This window comes from Leopardus geoffroyi, chromosome A2 (assembly GCF_018350155.1).
Source record: "Leopardus geoffroyi isolate Oge1 chromosome A2, O.geoffroyi_Oge1_pat1.0, whole genome shotgun sequence".
Taxonomy (NCBI): Eukaryota; Metazoa; Chordata; class Mammalia; order Carnivora; family Felidae; genus Leopardus; species Leopardus geoffroyi.
Window position 1 is genome coordinate 65,682,316 of NC_059331.1, and position 17,089 is coordinate 65,699,404.

At 49.3% G+C, this 17,089-nt stretch overlaps 1 protein-coding gene across 19 annotated transcripts in view; it reads left to right on the plus strand.

The window, feature by feature from the left end:
* Positions 1 to 15,846, plus strand: part of IKZF1 (IKAROS family zinc finger 1) — a 100,048-nt gene extending 84,202 nt beyond the window's left edge. For 13 of the 19 annotated variants that reach the window (XM_045494266.1, XM_045494264.1, XM_045494262.1 and 10 more), the window contains 2 exons: positions 2,766 to 2,900; positions 11,474 to 15,846. In XM_045494266.1, the coding sequence (XP_045350222.1) occupies positions 2,766 to 2,900; positions 11,474 to 12,183 (845 nt within the window). In that variant the 3' untranslated portion in view covers positions 12,184 to 15,846. The remainder of the gene's footprint in view (positions 1 to 2,765; positions 2,901 to 11,473) is intronic. The other 6 variants (XM_045494267.1, XM_045494276.1, XM_045494278.1 and 3 more) reach the window with 2 other exon arrangements.
* The last annotated feature ends 1,243 nt before the right edge of the window (positions 15,847 to 17,089 follow it).

Here is a 17,089-nt window from a genome sequence, read left to right on the forward strand (position 1 = left end):
CAAATGAGAGACCGGTGACAATGGGCTTTATGGATTTTGTGCGTATCCTTTACGTAAATCTGGATGTGATCCCTTATGTTTGCCCATTTAATGAAAAACACCATTTCTGATGTAAAAAAAAAATTGCACATCCAGCCATCATAACCAATTTGAAATGTATGTTTCCAGAATGGACGGACCCATGTTCAAATAAGCCATTTGCCGACCCAACAGATATTTGCTGCAATTTATTATCTACAGTACTGACCTGTTTGAATACAGTGATCTGAATGTCCCTTTAGAGCCATACACATGGAGTCGAGAAGACAGAATGAACAGGAGACACAGACAGAGCGCATTGGTTTTCTCCGCTATTTTATTACCGAAGAAACACGCTGGGAGATCACAGAGGGCTGCTCCTGGCGGTCCCTGAGACCTGGGCTCAAGTTGCATCTCTGTACCCGGGTTTGAATGCGACCCCGGACTCTCAAGTAGGAGTGCTAATTCCTGCCCGGCCAACCTGGCAGAAATGAGGGCAGAGAATGCAGACACGTGTCACCCACAGGCCGTCCATGTCAGTGAGCCTGTGTGTCAGCAATATGTACGTTACCCCATAGGCAGAGTCAACACAGCCCTGAAATGCTAATTTCTTCCCTTGCGTGATCAGATTATTTGGAATACCACAGTGATGGGTCCTTATGTCCCTGTGTTCAGGAGATAAGAAGGCTTCAGGCATGTGGTGAGCGCTGCCCGGGGGGTGGAAGGTATCCATAAAAGCACTTCAGTCAGAGTCCTGCAAGATGACATCTGGGATCCTGGGGGCAGGCAGTGGGCTGCTGAGGTGTGGGCAGGAGGGGTCTTGGTCACTTTGCTGTGCCAGGGCTGGTCGAACCTGTGCCTTCTGTGTGTCTTTCAAGCCCCATTCTCCCTACAGAGCGGGGGAGCAGCCCCCTCGGTGCTCCCGTGGGCACCCAGACACCCTCTTCCCTCTTCGATCCCCTTAGGTTGGGGCCATTCTTTGGGATTAGGTAAAAACAAAGCCTAGCCCAGCTAGGATGTGGGAGAGTTTAATTTTTCTGAATGTAGCTTTAGTTAGTTAAAGGTTTCTTGGTCATCTGTCACAACTTCCTTTAGGGATGAAGTAAGTTTCTCTCGAGCATTTGGAAGATGATCATTCAGGTACACAGATCGTATTACAAGCTCTTGCAGGGAAATGCCACTGATCTGGGAGTCTGGGACTCCTTTGTCCCTCACTGTGATGACCCCGAGGGTCTCAGGAGGCCCTGTGGCCCTGGGCAGGGAAGACACCCACAGTGCTCTGCTTGGCCGAGAAGGACGGACATGTGGGCAAGCATGTGGGATCCATAGGTCAGATGTGCACGCCCCTGGAATTGGGCTTCGTGGATTTTGTGTGTATCCTTCACACCAGTCAGGGTGTGGGTTATTATGTTTGCTCATTGAGCAGGAAACATGCATTTCTGATGTTAAAAAATTACATATACTGGCGATAATAACCAATTTGAAATATAGGCTTCCAGAGCGGCCTTCATAATAGCAATGGAGACATAAAATACTTAGAAATCATCTTAGCAGGTAATGTGCAGGGCATAATGAAGGAAGCTACCACACCGTGCTGAGGCAAGAAAGCAAACGTGGAACACTGGAGAGGGGGAGGGTCAGACACTGCGGGCACGAATCTTCCCGAATCAAGGTGTGGGTCCAACATAAAATTTGGAATATCGTGAAGTGTATCTGGAAACGTAGATGAGAGAATTGGCATGGTTGAAAAAGGAAAAGTAATGTGTTGTGCTGTGTTAAAATGTAGCTATGACGTGGGGCTCTTTGGGAGAATAGATAGAAATCGAGAATAGTAACAGAAGATCCTATAGATCCTGTGATAAATCAGCATGTCATATCTGGGGAAGGAGGAGAGGGAGAAATAGGGCAGTGGGATTTAAGTGGACCATTCGGAAGTGGGTGCCAGAGGGATTGGTTAACTGTTTGGAATGTAATTAATTGGCATTTTCAGCTCTTCGTATATTACGATACGTTTCAGGGACATGAACATTCTATCCCCAAAAACCCAACTGTAAAAACTAGAATATAGGCAGACTCTGCAGGAGACAAAGTTGTCTCTTCAACCATGGAAAGAAAGATGGAAATGGAAAAAATGGAGATCGGCTAGGAATACTCCCTCCATCAACATTTAGCCCCACAGGGTCTAGCTTTTCCACAGTTGGCAGGTGTTATTTGATTTCCCAGAGTTTGCTGTGTGTTCAGGGATCAGGAGCTCTGGGTTCTCTCCCCATGTTGCCCGGATTTGCTGTAGCATCTTGGGCGGCCACGTTTCTTCTGCACACCCCTTCGCAGTGCCTGTCGATGGCATAGGAACCTCGGATCATTTCTAGCTCTGACAGGTAGTGCTTTGATCCTCAGCAGGCTGGTGTCGGGACTGACTGAGTTAGTGGATTTGGGGGCACTGGAAAAGTTAAGAGGACTCGTCCGAGGGACACAGTTGCTTAATCCCATCCAGCTTCTGGTGACAGGGATGGTGTTTGTTCCTTTGGCCTCGGGAGATAACGTACGGCCGGCAGGTATCATTAGCAGGTGGCCGTGGGCAGCCTCTGTCCCGGCTGAAAAAGCTGCCGGGGAGATTAGCAATAATCCTTGCGAAGGGCCTGGCTCTTGTAGGCGCTTAACAAATGTCAGATTTAATGCTGGATGCGACCGAATCCTTTCACTGTAAGCTTTTCTAAACTGGCCTCTCTAACTGTCTTTGACTTTAGTCATTAAAGAAGAAGCTAATCACAGTGAGATGGCAGAAGATCTGTGCAAGATAGGATCAGAGAGATCCCTCGTGCTGGACAGACTAGCAAGTAACGTCGCCAAACGTAAGAGCTCTATGCCTCAGAAATTTGTTGGTAAGAGTCAAACGTTTGCTGTCTCTTAACGAACAACTGTGCGGGTGTTGTCGGCTCAGGTGCAAATTAGTTGAGAGTAGAAGGAAGAAAAAGTAGCTCATTTTTTACAGAGCAAAAAAATTGGTAGGCTTCACGTTTCTTAAATATTTTGGAGTTTTTTCTTTGTTTCATGTTTATTGACATATTTTGAGAGAGAGAGAGCACATGTGGGGGAAGAGCAGAGAGAGAGGGAGAGAGAGAATCCCCAGCAGGCTCTGTGCTGTCGACCCAACATGGGGCTCGAACTCACAAACTGTGAGATCATGACCTGCGTCGAAACCAAGAAGTTGGACATTCTACTGACTCAGCCACCCCGGTGCCCCTGGAGTTTTTTCTGATAGACTTCTTAAAAATGAATTCCTCTCCTGGCAGTTTTTCCTAGATGTGGTCTTGCAGCCTCCTGGGCACCCAGGAGATCTGCCTGTGGACAGGGTTGGCCGGGTCAGTGTGCTCGGAGCCAAGAGCATGGGTCCAGCGTGGCCAGGGGCTCCCCACACAGCCCATTCACCTGCCGCCCAAGCAGCCTCGCTGAACTTCGAAAGCTCATTTTTCACACGAAGTTCATTACACTCCTTACATGGGCTACTTTGAATCATGTAGCAACTCGGCCCATGAGACGTGTCCAGAGAAGAGGGGGGCACAGCCACGATTGCTGTTCTCACCATTGAATCTCTACCTGTGTCAGGTGCTCTGAGGGATAAAAGGAAGATCAAAGTGTCCCTTTCCTCTAGGACCTTGCTGTTGTGTAGATGATAGATGCACCAGTAACCATCGCTAGGCCTCATGCTGTAGGTGCGGGAGGAATGATAGCTATTTAGGTTGGTTTAAGAGTGGAAGTGCACTAAGCTGGGGGCCCAACCTGGGAGTGTCTGCACACAGCCACGTGTTGATGCTGTCAGCTGGTCACGTTACTTGACCTTGGTTCCATTCGTTGTGTGCCTCACAGGGTTTTATGGACATTAGTTAACATCATGGATGTGAGAACATTTACAAAGTCTCAATGTGAAACTCAGCTGTTATCATAAGGATAATATAGAAGGAGAATGCTGGGAGAAGTCATGTCCAGGAAAGAGGACCATGGGGGGAGGGTCATGGTCAAGAAGGAAGACCATGGGGGGAGAGTCATGTCCAGGAAGGAGGACCGTGGGGGGAGGGTCATGGTCAAGAAGGAGGAACATGGAAGGAGGGTCATGGTCAAGAAGGAGAACCATGGGGGGAGGGTCATGTCCAGGAAAGAGGACCATGGAGGGTCATGGTCAAGAAGGAAGACCATGGGGGGGAGAGTCATGTCCAGGAAGGAGGACCATGGGGGGAGGGTCATGGTCAGCAAGGATCATGGTGGGGAGGGTCATGGCCAGAAGGGAGGATCATGGGGGAAGGGTCATGGCCAAGGAGGAGGATCGTGGAGGGAGGGTCATGGCCAGGAAAGAGACCATGAGGGGAGGGTCATGGCCAGAAAGGAAGATGATTAATAAAAGCTTCATGAAGTTGATAGTGACCTTGATGGAGGAATAGGATTTCAGCACATTGTTCATAGTGGAAGAAGGGGAGAGGATTCTGAACAGACAGATGAAAGCGTAGGGAAATGGTCATGCTGGTGGCTGGGGTAGATGGAAGACACGGGCTGACTGAGGAGCAGGACCTGTTCTGGGCTGATTCACGTACCTTCAGGGAAGCTCTCCCGGAGAGCTCTGGCCACGGAATCAATGGTCTTTGAGAGCTGAGGTGAGCAATTCACCCTCAGCTCAGTAGGTGGGAGAGAGCTTTGACATGTTTCATGGGCGCCATACCTTGGAAAATAGAGACCACATATGCAAATGTTGACTGCACCAGAAGGATGGGGCAGTGGGGGCATGGGAGGGAGGGGACAGAGCAGAGAGGAGTCTTGGTGACAGGGGCGTGGGGGCCAGGGCAGGTGGTGGGAGTGGAAGCCGTGAGTCGTGGTAACTCTCTTAGAGGGAGATGCCAGTTACAGAAATGATAAGGCCAGTTTCTGGAAAAAAAGTTCTGTTTTTGATCTGCTAATTTTCAAGGGCTTTCTGGTGTGGGGGCCACATGGGAGCCTGTGTAAAAAGTGTGTGTTGGGGGAGGATGGGGCTAGAATGGGGTTAATGGTTGATGAGGCCTGGGGTTCCAGAGGACAGATGCGACAGCAGGAAGCGGGGAGGACAAAGGAGAGGCCGAGTTCTTGTGGCTTTGATGAGGTTTTCAGAGGCTTGTCATAGGTGGGGGAAAGAAGGATTCGGTTTAAAACACTTTTGCAAACCACTGGCCAGAGATGCCATGTGGGGAGTCACACGAATGTGAGCTCTTAGTCGGGGAGAATGACAGAGACGCTGCGTTTCCTGAGCAGAAGGGCAGTGAGGTCCTTGAGCACAGGATAGGCTGTTGTGGTGGGATTTCAGGTCGCACTGCGCTAGGTGAGAACTCAGTGTTCACAGTGAGCAGTGAGCAGTGTGCAGGGGACAGTGGGCGAGGCAGAGGACAGTGGCCGGGTCACCATGAGGGGAGACGGAGCAAAGAAAGACCCAATAGCAAGCGTGCCTGAGGATCGTTCCTGGTCCCTGACCGGCTGTGTCTGACTTCTCCTTCGGGTTGGGAACCTGGAGAAGTCCCGCTGAGGACTTTGGCAATGAACGTTTGCAGCCTGTTTTAGCTTTTGGAGGTTTCAGCCCAAACCAGACTAACCGTGAGCCTCCCCTGCAGCCACCTGGGAGGAGGCCCCAAGTTAGGCATTGTCTTGAGATTTAGATGCTTCCGTGTTTAAAAAAAAAAAAAAAAAAAAAAAAAAAAAAAAAAAAAAAAGCTCTGATCAAGCCCAGCAAAGGTTAGAAAGAAGAAGTCCCCAGAGGGGAGGGGGCACAGAAGCATGACGGGAACAGTAGGGTAAGGACAGCAGCATGGAGGTTGGAAGGAAGGGCTCAGGAGCGGCTGTGCATGCTGTTATGGGTTTTCCCAAGAAAACCAAGAAATATTGGTGATTCAGCCAACTCAGCATATTTAAAATAACGCCTCCTTTTGCCCCCCAATGCCTACCTTGTCCTCACTTCCATTCAATGGAAGTTTAATCAACTGCTCCTAACTTGTCACAGCTTCTCCATCTCTAAAATTAAAAAAGAAAAGAAAAGAAAAGAAAAAGGTGGGTCTCTAGGGTCCCTCTTAACTTCTAGATGCTGAGTTTATCCTTTATATGAATTCTTGAAGTGTGTAGGAGTGCAGTTCTTATCATTTGTTATCATACACACGGGCCAGTGGTGGTGCAGTCGAAAGACCTCCTGGTTGACATTCAAGAGACCTGGGGACAGGGTCCAGCTCCAGCTGTGACTGGCCGGCAACTTTGAGCACATCCCTGGACTCAGTGTCCCCATCTGTGAAATGGGCGTGATGCCTACTACCCTGCATCCCTCCCAGTGCCAGTCTGAAGATCAAAAGGGATGATCAGATCCCTTGATCTTTTGATCAAAAGATCAAAACTTGGGAAAGCACCTTAAAATTGTAAGATGCCATGATTTTCACAGGGACATTGCTCCGAATGACCCATAATTTTGCTTAATGGATACGGGATCTATGGTTAAAAGTTTTTCCTTGAGTTTTGGCCTGAGTGTAAGTACTTACTCTGCCAGGAACATTGCTCACCATTGTGTCACCAACGATCTCATCCCCCGGGATAATCAGATAGAAGCCAACAGGATTGATGAAGCCCCATCAGAAAGGGGATGGTCACGTTACACAGCAAGGCTGTGTTCTTCGTCTGTTTGGTGATTGGGGAAGTTTTTTAAATACAGGAGAGGAAATAGGGGAGCGTAACAATAATTAACATTTTCTCTACCCATAACTATCTTGGTATAGTTTCTTTTCTCTGGAAGTAAAAAACAACCATGTTGCATTATGAAAGTGACACATGGTTAATATAAAGACTTTTAAGGCAAAGATGAATGTTTTCAAATCACCCCAAAAATCCAACATCCAGAAACTGCCAATATTAAGAGTAGCTGAGCGTTATTCTAAAAGTCTTTTTATCCATATGTATGTATGTGGGGGGCTAGGGTGATGAACAGGTGTATTGATAGACAGGTGTGGAATAAATACTTCCGTAAAGATTCTGTCATATCACACATGCTACTTCAAAATGCAAATAGCATTTGTATGGATGTCTTAAATTTAAGAGGTGAACAAGAACCCAATAAAACTGGAGGTATAGCCAATCTTCAAATGAACATTTTCTCGCAGAAAGATATTTTTAGAGGACTTAATCTAAGATTAAAAAGATACACTGCACCATGAAAAACATGAGCTTCATCGGGTTTTTAACCCATTTGCTTCCATTTATGCAGTATCTCCTGACTCACAGCTTTGGGAAATAAAGACACGATTTTACTCCCCAGGGTTCAATTATATTATTTTTACATCGTCCTGCTTCCTAATAGTCACATTCTATTCCCATAATCCTAATTCTCACAGAAGTTTAGCTACTTTTCGATAACTCTCTCTTTAAATAGATTCAAAGCCCCAACTCAGTCTATTTATTGTGATTAATCACTTGACTGATTGGACTTAACTTTCAAGCAACTTTTTTTTTTTCAAGGAGGTCCTATAGATGCTCCATTTCCACAGTTGCCATGTGTTTGAGGATGACTGCCTGTTGCCTTTCTGTCTTGACCATGTGTGGTGCCATGATGGCATTGCTTAGTTGAATGCTGCCGTGAAGATATCTAAGGCCAGTCTGAGATTTATTTCTTAAAGGTGACTTCCATTTTCTTTCTGAACACCTGAAGAGTTCTTTAAGTTAAATAGTCTAAAAGGTAAATAGCCTCACTAGGATGTGTCTTGGTATTTTGCATTCTGAATAAAAACTTTCCTGCCATTTTAATCTGGGGAGTCCCTTGTTTTCGAGAAATAATCTTCCTTGTAGACATCTTTTTTTTTTTTTTTTCCATCTGTTGCGATCTCGGCCAGGGATACCAGTTGTCCTTATGTTGGATAATTTGTTCTCCATATCTGTTAGCATTTCCTTCAGTTTATTTTTTGTCTTTTTTTTCACATTTTTTCACACTTATTATCTTGTGTTTTTCCTCTGTCAGTCATTCCATTTTTAGTAGATTATGTTCTGTTACTGCTTCTAATCCATGGATTAATTCTGTGATAAATGGACCTCATTTTGTTTCTTGAGATCTGAAACCTTTTTTCACCTCTTCTCTGTTGTTTTAGCATGCTGTCTTTCAGCGCTTTTTTTTATGGAGTCCATCTCACAAAGTAATTTTGACACATTTCCTCTCTTCCTTGAGTTGAGCTTTTTTCCTAGGATGGGCTTATTGGTCTGTTTTACTTCCTTTCCTCCCTTGAGTTTCTAGAAAGTATTTTCATGGTGATCATGACATTTCTTGTCACTTGCTTATTCTCCTTGGGCTGATAGAGGTTGATTGACGTTTGGACATTTTTCCCACTGTATGTGAGGCTTTTTTTTTTTCCTGTGAGAGCTATCGACTTTTCTAAATCCTGAAAGAATGCCAAGGATAGGGGGGAAGGAGGAGTTCAGGTGAGGCAAAGTGCAGTCTTTGTTTAAAGACTTTCTGTGCTCGCTCTCTCTCTCTCTCTCATTCTGAGATTTGGTCAAATGCCCTAAACCAGCTACCACTCACTGTACCTGGCTGGAGCATGATTCCCGGCCCCACAGAAGGACACTAGGGGCTTAGGGCCATTTCCCCTCAGCTACCGCCTAGAAGACCTCACTCCTATCGCGAGAGCCAACCTCACACTCACCTGGTTCTTGCTAGCAGAGGTTTCCACTGCTGTGGGATCAGAAATGGAAGAGGATGTGTATTTGAATTGGCTCCCTACAGAAAAGAGGATATTAGGGAGAACCCTGAGGACTTCGTTGACTCACACTTGAGGTTTTTAGAAGTGAGATCAGCAGCCACCCTTTACTGTATGTCTCACGCCAGAATTTTCTTTCCTTGCTCCTTGATTTTTTTTAAAACTATGTGTTTCATTAGAATGTGTTTTTTTATTTAGCTCATTGCCAAAGTGAACTGCGTGGGTTTTTCTTTTTCTCACTTTGTGGAGTATTAGGGAAGAGAAATTCTGTGGATAGTTTCAATATGCCACAGTAATCTGAAATATATGGGTTTTTTCCTACATCCATTTGTTGTTAAGACCAAGTTTTAAAAACAATGGATTTCAGTGGTTGCCTGGGAAACCAAAGAGCCACAACTTTGGGGAGAAACAGGATGATTAGGCGGGAAAGCACCATTTTTGATGGGGCTATAAGCACTTCGATATGTATCTGAATTGGCCTCAAAGTCTATGCCCCATCTTGTCCCTACCAGGGTTTGGTAGAGGGACAGATGGGGGCGCATAAGCCAGAATGGATCCATTCTGTTCTAGAATTAGACCAAGAAGATATTTAGCACCTCAACACAAAGACCTCAAAACGTGATTCAAAAATGCTATCAAGTTATTTCTTCTAACTTTTAATGGGCATAAACACCACTTCTGTGTTCCCTCCCGCCCACCTTGTGGAGAGATTCCATCCATTCTATTCAGTTTCTGCAGAGGGTGTGACCGGCCACCAGCAAATTTTCCTTCTGTAATCTGAGGATCACACTTCACCACGATCAGGCCACGTGTCTCTCCTGACCGCCAGTAGATTAGAATGAATGCAGGCGGGCTGTTTTATGATAAGTCTCTTTTGCAAGCAAGAAATGAGACCCCAAGATACTCTACAGCATGATGGGGGATATCCCTGGACAATCATCCGTGGTCGGAAAATGTTTTTAAGAAAGATTAGTTAAGGTTTTGAACTACTAAGTGGTTTATTGTCCTGTTGCTAAGAATGAGCAGGAGACCTTGATGTCAGGTGTCAGTGTGGGAGGTGTGGGATCCTCCCCTGCCACCGCCCTCACAGGCCATCAGCAGCCATTCCCTGGGCTCTTAAGGGAGTCTCTGAGTTCACTTACCTTTGCCCCTCACAACCTGTACTCCTGCCCATTACTGAGAAGGGCCCTTCCTTCAGACCCTTCAGGGGCTTCTCATTTTCCTCTAGACAAAGCCTCTGCTTGGTAGATACCGCCCCTGCCCTGCCCCACACCCAGGCTCTGGCCAGGACCCCTGGCTGCCCCCCGTGTGGGACAAGAGCCCCACTCACCCGGCCAACTCTAGGTCAGAAGCCCTCAGGACCCAAGCCTTCTATTTGCTTCCTAGAACTTCTCTGCCTGGGATACACCATTTTTGCAGCCGTGTTTTAATATCTGTGTCCCCTGTTAGCTGTTGAGGATGGGGACCCTTTTTACTAGCTCCCCTGTCTTCCCCTCCTGTCCGGTCCAGTAGACACTCAATGCTCAGCATAGATGTGTTGGAGGAAGAAAAGAAACAGAATGAGGGGTAAAATGTAAACAATTCAGGCATGCCTCAGGTGCTTTGATTTATCCATAAATCTGCATGCAAACAGAAAGCAAATCAGTAGCCCGGACAGAGTGCAGACAGCGACTTTGCTCATTACGCCACGGTTTCGTACTGAACCTATAACCAGTGTGTTGAGAAGGTGCATCTTCAAGGCAGTTCGTTTTACTTCTTCATGATAATGTTTGCTCAGAAGCCCGAGCTCATCTCAGGATTCGCCATCCCCAGGGAGGGAGCTCGCTCTCAGACTGGAAGTTTCTTGAGGGGATGGCTCGCACACCCAGAGTCCTCGGCAGTGGTTCCTTGAGCATCGTTCATGCTCGGAAATTTTTGGAAAGAACAGGCGAATGGCACACCCGCTCCCCTTTACTCCCCTGCTGTGTGCCCAGCTTCCCCGCACATACCCATGTGGCACACGGCTCTAGTCCTGCCAGTGACGGACAGGCGAGTGGAACCGGGACCAGGGAGGATGTGGACACCGGACTCTGAGCGTCCATTTCCTCTCCGAGCCAGAAGTCAGCTTCCTATAGATCTTACCAGAAATCTTACCTTTTGATCAAATTTTATTCTGAGTATTGAAGTTATGAATTCAGAACCCCGTCCCGTAACACTGTTTTAAGCAAGCATATCGCACACGCTCGTGAATAATGATACACTCACCTATGGTAATTACATAAATTTATGAGAAATTAACCAGCTATTGCAAATCACTTAGAACACTATATCAAAAATACGTCATTTAAGTTTTCATCTTAAACTGAATATGGTGACGTTCATAGTAAAAGACCCAAGTGCTGGTTGAGTATTTAGTTGGACGGTTTCTGCTGTTTCTGTTGACGTGTGCCGACTTGGATGCACGGGTTCGTGTGGTGGGTCGGGTGCGTTTAAGGGCTGACTCCAAGCAGGGCCCTGAGCTGGGTGACCACAGACAGGCCTCCACCTTGTCCATCTGGGAGGTGTCTGAGTCACGCGTCCCCCTGAGCGCCAGGACACCCAAATGTGCGGGGGGGGGGGGGGGGGGGGGGGGGGGGGGGGGGGGGGGGGGGGGCGCCGGCGCCCCCTTGCTGTAGATCTCAGCCGCCCCCGTGGTGCGCAGAGGTAACGTGGCCTCACTGACTGTCGCCTGCCTCCCACAGGGGACAAGTGTCTGTCGGACATGCCCTACGACGGCGGCGCCAGCTACGAGAAGGAAAACGAGATGATGCAGACCCACGTGATGGACCAAGCCATCAACAACGCCATCAGCTACCTGGGGGCCGAGTCCCTGCGCCCGCTGGTGCAGACACCCCCGGGCAGCTCGGAGGTCGTCCCGGGCATCAGCCCCATGTACCAGCTCCACAAGCCCCACGCGGAGGGCCCCCCGCGGTCCAACCACGCGGCCCAGGACAGCGCCGTGGAGAACCTGCTGCTGCTCTCCAAGGCCAAGTCCGTGTCCTCCGAGAGGGAGGCGTCCCCAAACAACAGCTGCCAAGACTCGACGGACACCGAGAGCAACGCCGAGGAGCAGCGGGGCGGCCTCATCTACCTGACCAACCACATCACGCCCCACGCGCGCAACGGCCTGTCCATCAAGGAGGAGCACGCGGCCTACGACGTGCTGCGGGCGGCCTCCGACGGCTCCCAGGACGCCTGCCGCGTGATCGGCGCGGGCGGGGAGCCCATGAAGGTGTACAAGTGCGAACACTGCAGGGTGCTCTTCCTGGACCACGTCATGTACACCATCCACATGGGCTGTCACGGCTTCCGTGATCCTTTTGAGTGCAACATGTGCGGCTACCACAGCCAGGACCGCTACGAGTTCTCGTCCCACATCACCCGGGGCGAGCACCGCTTCCACATGAGCTAAACCCTGCGCGCGGCTGCCGGCCCGCAGAGGAAGCACGCGGGGGTGGGGGTGGGGGTGGGGGGAGGGGGGGCGGCCAGGCCCTCCCCTCCCGCCAGCAGCACGGACTGGACCAGAACCTTGTGCTTTTGATTTCTCGGTGGTTCTCTTGTTTTGTTTTGTAGTTTTCAGTCGGTTGGGGTTTGATTTGCTTTGGAACACGAGGTGATTTTTTTTTTTTATGGTTAGATGCAGGGTTACGTTTGGAGCACCCCCCCGCCCCAAACTGCTCTCTTCCTAGATGTTTGCCATAGACTGCGAGCTGAAGTCCCCTCTAGCTGTGGCTTCCTGGAAGCCCCCCGCCCGCCCCCCTCCGCAAGACTCATCACTCTCAGAGAAAGTTTGATACAAACAGGTCAGAGCCCAGGAAGGAATGAGCCGGGGAGCAGACCTCCAGGCGCCACCCCTTCCCGGCGCCCCCCCCTCCCAACGCAGCAGGGTCTAGAAACCCAAGTCATAGCTTGTGGCTGTGTGTGTCTAGGGCTGGAGGCCTGCAGTTTCTAAGAGATGTTGTAAGTCACAGCCCGCACAAAAGGCAAATTGTTGGAGGAAAGTTGGACTCCTCGGACAAAGGGAGGGGCCAGAGAGCCTGTTGGTCTGGTTCTCAATTTCAAAACCGAGGTAGCCTTCCAAGGCTGGCGGGCAAGAAGAGTCTGAACACTGTATTCCTGGAGGCAGGTGTGGAGACGGCTGCCCTCTGCCTACTCCAGTCCGTGCCTTTCATGGCCCAGAGTCTATCACTATGTTTCTAACATCCATCCCAAAGCTTGGACCTTACTTCCTCTGAACCTCTCAAAGGGTCAAATTACCGCGAAACCAAGGCTTGATTCCAAATTCTACACCTGTTGCTTCCCTGGCTGGTTCCCCTGACAGGCAGAAGCCTGCCTTTCCTTCAGAGGCCCAACCTAGACCCCACTTCAACTATGTCGTTGTTTTGTTTGTTGGTAAGTTTCTTTCCCTGCCCTCATTCTGCATCATTCAGGTTTTAAAATCCACGAAAGCAGGGTTCAGGATGGTCATTAATTTTCAGAGCAAGGGAACGTGACAGGCGAGGCCCAGGAGATGTTGTTCATACACAGGACCCACGCCTTGGAAACCAAACTTTGAAACAGCCTGAGACTCCCCCGTGAGGACAGAGCAGTCCTTGTGTGCCTGCACATGGACATGATGTGTGGCCCCGCGTCCCTTCTCCCTGGGAATGTGGAACGGTCGGGAGCGATCGCATAACCAGCCAGCGGGATCTGACGGGAAAGAGGCAGGTGGTGGCAGAGGTAGAACCTTCCTCGGGCATGACGGGAGCCCCGCTGAGGTGTTTGGTGATTGGGATGCCAACCCAGAGGGGTAACCCTCAAGGTTCATCCTGTCGTTAAGGATGATGACCCCAGTCACCTAGGCAAATGAGAGCACACGGTTTCACACCTTTACGTGGCTTCGCCAAAACTGAGCCAAGGTGAACACGGGGAAAAAGAAAACAGAGGAAAAATTGTCCATTGGCCCCTCCGCATTTAGTCTAAATCGAGGTTTCTTAGTCACGGTGCTGTTGACATTTGGGGCTGGGCAGTTCTTTGTGGTGGGGGATTCTCCTGTGGGTTCTTAGCATCCTTCCTGGTCACTACACAACAGATACCCGTAGCATCCCTGTTCGACACCCCAAAATCTCTCCAGATGTTGCCACACATCCCCTGGGGAGCAAATCCTCCCTACTCGAGAACTGCTGCTCTCGTTCTAAGCCAGTCCAAGGTCTGGGGAAGCCTTCCACAGAGAAACACGCTTGAAGAATTTTCCCCCTCCGCCGTGTAGCCCCTGACCCGTGTTCCTCTGTGTTCATCGCAAATTCTAGAAATGAATTTATCCCACCTTCCTGTGCGCATTTGGGTTTTGCTGAGAGGATGAAGTCCACACCCATCCTTGAGTCACACGTTTCTTGGCTTACAGGACTGGGACGGTGTTTTGAAACTGGAAAGAAACATTGCATTGACGCAGGGGCGTGCAAAGGCCCTGTGTAAAGTGCTGTAGAGACAGATAGGGGGCGCGGGCGGTGCCATACGCAGCCACAAAGAAAGTGAGAGAGACACAAATTTCCTGTTTGCTGGGGCCACTCAGACCCGCCCTGTTCCCTTCCATCATCCCACAGAGCCAGTTGGTTGAAAAGAGTTAGCTGCCCCCCCAAAAAACTTCTCACCCCCGCCCCTCGCTGTGGCTTCAAACAAAGCTGAACCCAGAACTGTAAATAGCGGATACAAATGTTCTTTTCTAAAGCGCTTCCCCTCCGCTCACTGCCTTTTCTAGCCAATGTAACCATCTATTTACATACCTTTTCTTGTGGTGTTCTATGCTAACACCGTTTTTCTTTGAGATTATTGTGTTGGAGGTAACGGTCCCATAGAATGTCAGCTGGTAACTAAGTTACGTTAGGAAGGTGGTCATATTCTGTACCAAAAGCCGTTCACGTTTTTCTTCTAGCCGAGCAACGTAGGATTGTGCATGACCTCACGCCGTTTCTGTTCTGTGGTCTGTTCTGCTGCTGGATGGTGTGAATGTGTGTCTCGAGAACCGCTGTGTTCTGAAGTGTGCCTAGGCTTCGTGCCCCCGCATTTGAAAATAAACGTCAGAGACAAGAGCGCCGCTCTCGCGGGTGGATGTGTGGGTTATGGTAAGAAATCGCTGCCCCTCTGTCTCTGAGCTGCTGTGGACCGAAAGCCTGGACACCTGCTCCTCATCCAGGTCCCTTCTGTGCCGTATGCCTTAGAGCACACGCTGCCCTGTCCAAAGAGTCACTAAAAAAGAATTGTGACTTTTCTTCATCCGTCACCAAGGGGCGTATGCCTGTCACTTCAGAGACCAGAGTGTTCCATTTTCAATGTAGAATCCACCACATGAAATCTTAGAGTCTTCATTGAGAAAGAAAGCTACTGTTACAGGCATTTGAGTTTGTTCTTTTTTTGGGGGGGGAGGGGGGGTTCTTTCTGTTTTTGTGGGGATTTTTTTTCTTGTCTGTTCTCATCACTGTGTAACCCTGATGAGCGTCACGCTCTTGCCAAAACAAAAGCGACATCTAATGGACTTACATAGGTTGGGAAGCAAAGTATTACTCTATCCTGCACTTCCTAAGTGTCAGCAATAATGAAGGGTCAGCTGTATCTAAAAATCCCGATAGCTGTCATATTCAGTTCAGTGTGTGTGTGTGTGTGTGTGTGTGTGTGTGTGTGTGTTTTACTTAAAAAATGAACCAAACTCAGATTTATTTAAGATGTTCAGTCTTGGGAAAACGGAAGCACATCCACAGTTGGTGTGGTCTTGGTGTGGTGGCATTCACTGTGAACAGACGTAGCCAGAAATTAATATGCAATATTGTTTTAAATACTTTCTAATACACTTTTCTATGATGTTGTGTGTGTAGCCAGTGCTGCCTGGGGTCTTCGTCCACCATTCTGGAAAATATGTGTACAGGACTGTAAATGAGAAAAAAATGCTGTTGTATTTGCTATCCGCCTCTCTGGTGATGTTAAATTATTTCTGTTTAGCTGTGAACAAGGGGCGTGCCCCTGGAGGGATATAGGATACTTTTGTACACATTTTGAAATGCTTTTTTCTGTAGTGGTAGAACAATAAATGCAACAAACACTTTGTCTGTCCTAACCCGTGACCTGGGAGCGGCCGGGAACCACACGCTCGGCCCATCAGAGCAGGCAGGCGGCCGCAGCCCCAGTGGGAACCATGGGATCATGGCCATCTGATGCGTTTGCAGCCCAGATGAGCGGGCTCAGCACAGCGTCTGCCTCCTGTCTGCAGCTGCGCTCTGCCTGGGATGCTGAGTCCCCGTCTTTGGCTTCAGAATGTGGATTTGAGGCTGGGTGGAAATAGTGGGCAACAAATATTGCACCACCACCACCACAACCCCCCCGCTCTTCACAGCCCGCTGCATAATGCCTTTGGGGGTGGGCCCATGGCTACGGAGGCACAGGGGGACAGTGACCGACCATCGGTGGCCACCTGTCACAGTTCTGACCCTTAGGCCAGAGCCAGGCAGTGCCAGAAGGCTCATCTGATCTTTGCAGCAGAACTGAGTTACAGCAGATGCTCTGGGAGGAAATCTGTCCCTTTCAGAGAGAGAGCCCGACATCAGATGGGCTCAGACCTAGCAAACACGATGGGGTAACTAACTAGGCCTACACGGTAGAACGGTAGAACGTGTAATCCAAACAAGGTGAAACTTTAGTGAAATAGATTGTGCTCTTTCCCATCAGGCCCTGGCATCAGTCCCCCAGGGAGACCTTCAAAACTAGCACTTGACAGGGTAGCATCTTGAGGAAGCCTCCTCGGGCAAGGTCGCCACAAGAGCATGAACCACTCGGTTCCACTGTTTTACGGCCGTGCCTTGTTGGTGATCACAGATGCAGGGAATCAAGAATGAGGAACAGATTTGCACACATCTGTGCAGCTCTCGTCCTTAGGAAGCCTAATGAACACAACTTGCGGGAATCCAGAGGAAAGGCGTCCGTGGCACTAATGCGTCCCAGGCGTCCCGGCCCTCGCTTGCACACCTTGCAGGCTTATCCTGGAGCCCCTGTTGTGGCCACAGGGTGAGGGTGAGGTTTCAAATCTCGATTTCAAGAGCTACCAGCAGGGTGATTGATTGCCTCCGTCTCTTGGTTGTCACCATGCTTTATTCCGAGCGTGGTAAGAATGATTACTCTCGGCACATCCTTTTGGCACTGACACTTGAGTGTCCACGTGTCCTCCCCTGGTCCCCACGCACCGCGGGTGGGCGGCATTCACTCAATGGGCCCAAATGACAAGTCCCCCTGACCCCAGAGAGGCTGACCCAGGGCGGGGTGCCCCCTTCGTGGGGTCTGCCTGGAGGACACCG